Below are 4,028 nucleotides of genomic sequence, written 5' to 3' on the forward strand. Positions count from 1 at the left end.
GGGCAAGCAGTAGAGAGGCGGGGGGATGGTCACCCGGCCCCCACCCCACCGTCACCCGGATGGGCAGGGATCCAGCGCTGTCTCCAGCTCACCGGCACTGCTCAGGAACAGTTGAATAATTTTTATAAGCAGTTTTCTTACGAGTGTTTTTAAAGCATTTCTAGCAGAGGTGTGTAGGACTTTGGGGGGGGGGGATGTGGGGGGAGGTCTGTCCCACGCTGTTTCCTGTATCCTCCCCCCTCACAGTGCCAGCAGCCATTAAACCCCTCACCGGCCCACAGCACGTGGTGGTGGCGTGGCTCTCACGGTGTGGGCATGGGGATGTGTGTGCGTGCCAACCGCAGGAGGCTAAAGAATATGCATTTATTGGAATTATTGCTAAACAACTCTTCAACCCGAGGAGAGAAAAAAAATAACCAAAACACAGTAGGGCTTTGCACGGGGGTGGGGGGGGTGGCTGGACACTGCATACACTGGTGGGACACAGACACACACACCAGGGAGCCACGTATCTGTGGTGCCACTGGCATGAGACCCTCCACCTCATCCCGTGGGGCAGAGCCTGCTGCTGTAACCCCCGGGGCTGCCTCCCAGCAGCAAAGACCCCCTCCTGCTCCCCCCACATCGCAGCTTTTTGGTAATGGGAATGAGGTAGCTGGGGGTGGAAACGGGACTGCAGGGAGGGGGTGGCACTTCCACACTGCAGGAGGGGTCTGGGCTGGCTAATGTGTCAGGCTCCATCCTGCCCCGGGGCTGGAGGGAGCTGGGGATGGGAGATGATGGCAAGTCTGGGGCAGGGGGAAGCACCCTGCTACCTCCTCAGAGCCAACCTGCAGCCTTTGGGAATGGGGCAGAGGGTGCCCTGCCCCAGGGAGCATGGTGGGACCTGCAGTGTGTGCAGGGGGGGGTGGCTTAGGGGTCCCAAGCTCAGGGTGGGAGGGGCTTTCTAGGACCCCACCTGGCACAGGGCAGGCTGGGGGAAGCACTGCCAGGGGGGCCGCCCAGCTCCCCACCCCACAGCAGGGAGGGTAGAAAGCCAAGACAGGGGTCCCAGACCTGGTGCTGCCCCAGTCCCTTTCTCCCCCCACCCCAATGCAGGTGTAACCTCCCCCCCAGGGCCATGCTGCCCCAGCAAAAGCCTTTTCCTGAGCCCTGGAGCAGCTCGGGGGGGATAAGGAGGTGGAGGGGTGATAGTGTTAGCCTGTGCTCAGCTGCCCCACAGGTCGGGGGACCACACTCTGGCCCATAGCACCCCCCACCCCGAGCACCCCCACAGGCCCCCGCGCACAGACCACACACATTACAACGGGTTTACAAAGCACATTGGTTGAAGGAAACTGAACTCAGTGAAAAGATAAATCCAAGCACGCGGCACGTCTGAAAAAAATAAATTACTTTCAAAATACCATCATTTGCTCAAGTTGAACAGGGTTTGCCTTCCTTTAAATAACACCGCTCGCTGCAGCTGCTCTAGACCCAGAGCTGCCGCCTCCTCAGAGCGTCGCCATTAGTTTGTAAGAAAATATTCTGTTTTGTATGTGCCCCGTGGCCTCGCGCAGGTTGCCACAGCTCTGCCTGTGCCAGCTTGCAGCCAGTGCCAGGGCAAGTAGGACACTCTCGCCTGTCCGGGAGAGGGGGAAGAGCAAGAAACACAACCCCCCCTCCTCCCATGGGCAGAGGGGCTTCTGCCCCATAGGGAGCTGGGGGCCGGCTGGGCTGCAGCCCCCGTGCAGCCGTTGGGGGGGACCCAGGAGGTAGAATAATTAGTAATGCTCATCATCTTCTGGGATGTGCCTTCCCCTGCCTGCAGCTTCAAGTACACTGGACACTGGAGTAGAGGCAAGGTCCTGGCTTGCCCCTGCACCATGGGGTAGGGGCAGGAGAGCTGCAGGCAGCCGGTGCTGGGCTTGGCCCTCCCTCTCCAGGGGTGGTGGGGAAGGGCCCCAGCCAGGGTGAGCTCTGAGGCTCTGCGGGGAGCCCAGCCCTCACCGCACCAGCCCGTGGCAAGCGATGACTGCCACCCCGTGTTGCCTCCAGCCTCTACCCCAGCAAAGCTCTTTGGACATCCCTGTTTTCTCCTTCCCCAAGCTCAGCAGGAGCCCCCCCCTCTCCCAGGGCAGTGGCACAGGTCTGGCTGGGTGCTGTGGCCCCTCTTACCACGCAAAGTCCCCGCAGGCCCCTGGCAGCCTTCCCCAGCCTCAGCTACAACATGTTGTAGTATGCCATCTCCTTCATGGCCTGCTCGGCCAGGGCATGCTCATCTGGAGGGTTGCCCACCCCTCCGTAGCCGTAAGAGTTCTCCTCCTCAAAGTCATCCATCTCCTGCTGCCCATCCAGCTCAGCATGGTCGGCCCCAGCCAGGTCCATCATGGGATCTAGGATTTAGCACAGGGACATGCTATGATGAAGGCTCGCAGCCAGCTGTGCCCCTCCTCCCCAGGCAGCGTGGGATTAATGCCTCAAACCCCCCCAGGAGCTACAGCAATGTTCGAGCCAGGCTGTTGTGGAGGGAGAGAAAAGGGCAGGAATAGGGGAACCCACTAAGTCACCCCAGGATGCGCTTGAGGTGGGTATTGAGCTGCTGGGGGAATCGAAGGCACAGATCTTGTCCCCAGCTCCGTCCATGCAGAGCAGGGCAGGTCCTGCTGCAAGTCAGGTGATGGGGGATCTGCTCTGACACTTCGCCGAACCCCGTGGCAGGAGCAGCACCTGTCCCCACAAAGTGCCTGTGGGTGGAGGGGGCTGCCAGGGATAAACCAGCAGCATTCAGCTCCCCACCACCACCCTGCAAAACCCTTTTGACCAAAGTCACACTCACAGCGTCACCAGAGGGCACCGTCCCGACAAGATGCTGAAGCCTCAATGGCTCCTCAAGGAGATTGTTAACATATTCACACTGAGAACAATCAGGCCCTGGAATAATCTCCCCAGGGAAGCCCCCAACATTGGGCACTTTAAGATTCAGCTGGACGAGGGCTGGGCCAGCATGTCTAGGCCAGGCTTTGGTCAGAAAGGTTGGACCAGCTGATCCTTGAGGCCCCTTCCAACCTGCCATTCTGTGATTATTTTAACTTATTTATTATGCAGGTTATTTGTATTTGTACCAAGTTTATTAAGCTTACTCAGCTCCTGCTCAGTACCTTTCCATGGCCTTCATGGGAGGACGGGTGCTGGTGGGGAGGTGCCAGTGGGACAAGTACGCTGAGGGCAGCCCCTGGGCAACGGGACACGAGCTCACCAGGGCCGCCGCAGCATGGCCCAGCTCCCAGGGCAAACTGCCAAGAGCCAGGCGCTCCCAGTAGGGAAAACGACAGCTCCTAGTCTGCAACGGGTGCCCAGTTGTAGCCTGCACCCACCTTGGCTGTCCAGGCTGATGTCCATCACCCCGTGCTTGACCTTCATGTGCCGGCTCAGGTTGCCCTTCAGGTTGAACTTGCTGGAGCAGTAGGGACACTTGAAGGGCTTGCTCCCCGCATGCAGGTGCATGTGACCCAGCAGGTTGTACATGCGGTTGAAGGATTTCCCACAGACCTGCCGGCAGCATCCTGGGGGTCAATGGGGGCTCTCCTGCAGACCCCTACACCCCCCTCAGTGCCCACCCACTGCTGCAGGGACATGGGCTTTTCAGAGCAGACCTCACCCCTGGGGTCCCCTTTCACTCCCACAAGTTATGGGACTGCTTCCCTCCTCCCCTGCAGCAGTGGGAGGCCTCAGGGATGCTGTGCTGGTGTTATGGGAACCCCAGCAGGTCTCAAAGAGGCACTGATTGTCCTTCTGTGCTAGCAGCGCCTGTGCCCTGCCCATAACAGCTGCTCCCCACCATGCAGCTCTGAGCAGACGCCTCAGGACAAGCTGTTTGCCCAAGCAAACAGAGGGAGGCATCGCAAAACTGCTTTCCTGGGACCAAGGACTCAGCCCAGCCTGGACGGGTTTCTCTGGGAACTCAGCGCACTACGGCCTGGGTGAACCCTCTCCCTGGATCTGCTAAACAACCCACGCCCCCTTCCCCCCCCCACCCCTGATCCCCA

The 4,028-nt window shown here is 59.8% G+C and overlaps 2 protein-coding genes across 2 annotated transcripts in view; both read right to left on the reverse strand.

Annotated features, from left to right (window-relative positions):
- The window catches only part of SEMA4B (semaphorin 4B), a 17,834-nt gene extending 16,712 nt beyond the window's left edge, over positions 1 to 1,122 (reverse strand). The window contains exon 1 of the mRNA XM_026856026.1: positions 966 to 1,122. Within this exon, the coding sequence (XP_026711827.1) occupies positions 966 to 1,122 (157 nt within the window). The remainder of the gene's footprint in view (positions 1 to 965) is intronic.
- A 254-nt stretch (positions 1,123 to 1,376) lies between these two features.
- ZNF710 (zinc finger protein 710) overlaps positions 1,377 to 4,028 on the reverse strand; it is a 13,022-nt gene continuing 10,370 nt past the window's right edge. The window contains exons 4-5 of the mRNA XM_026856268.1: positions 3,357 to 3,531; positions 1,377 to 2,375 (exon numbers count right to left, since the gene is read on the reverse strand). Coding sequence (XP_026712069.1) covers positions 2,203 to 2,375; positions 3,357 to 3,531 — 348 coding nt within the window. The 3' untranslated portion in view covers positions 1,377 to 2,202. The remainder of the gene's footprint in view (positions 2,376 to 3,356; positions 3,532 to 4,028) is intronic.

This window comes from Athene cunicularia, assembly GCF_003259725.1.
Source record: "Athene cunicularia isolate RWA chromosome 10 unlocalized genomic scaffold, athCun1 chr10_part1, whole genome shotgun sequence".
Classification (NCBI taxonomy): Eukaryota; Metazoa; Chordata; class Aves; order Strigiformes; family Strigidae; genus Athene; species Athene cunicularia.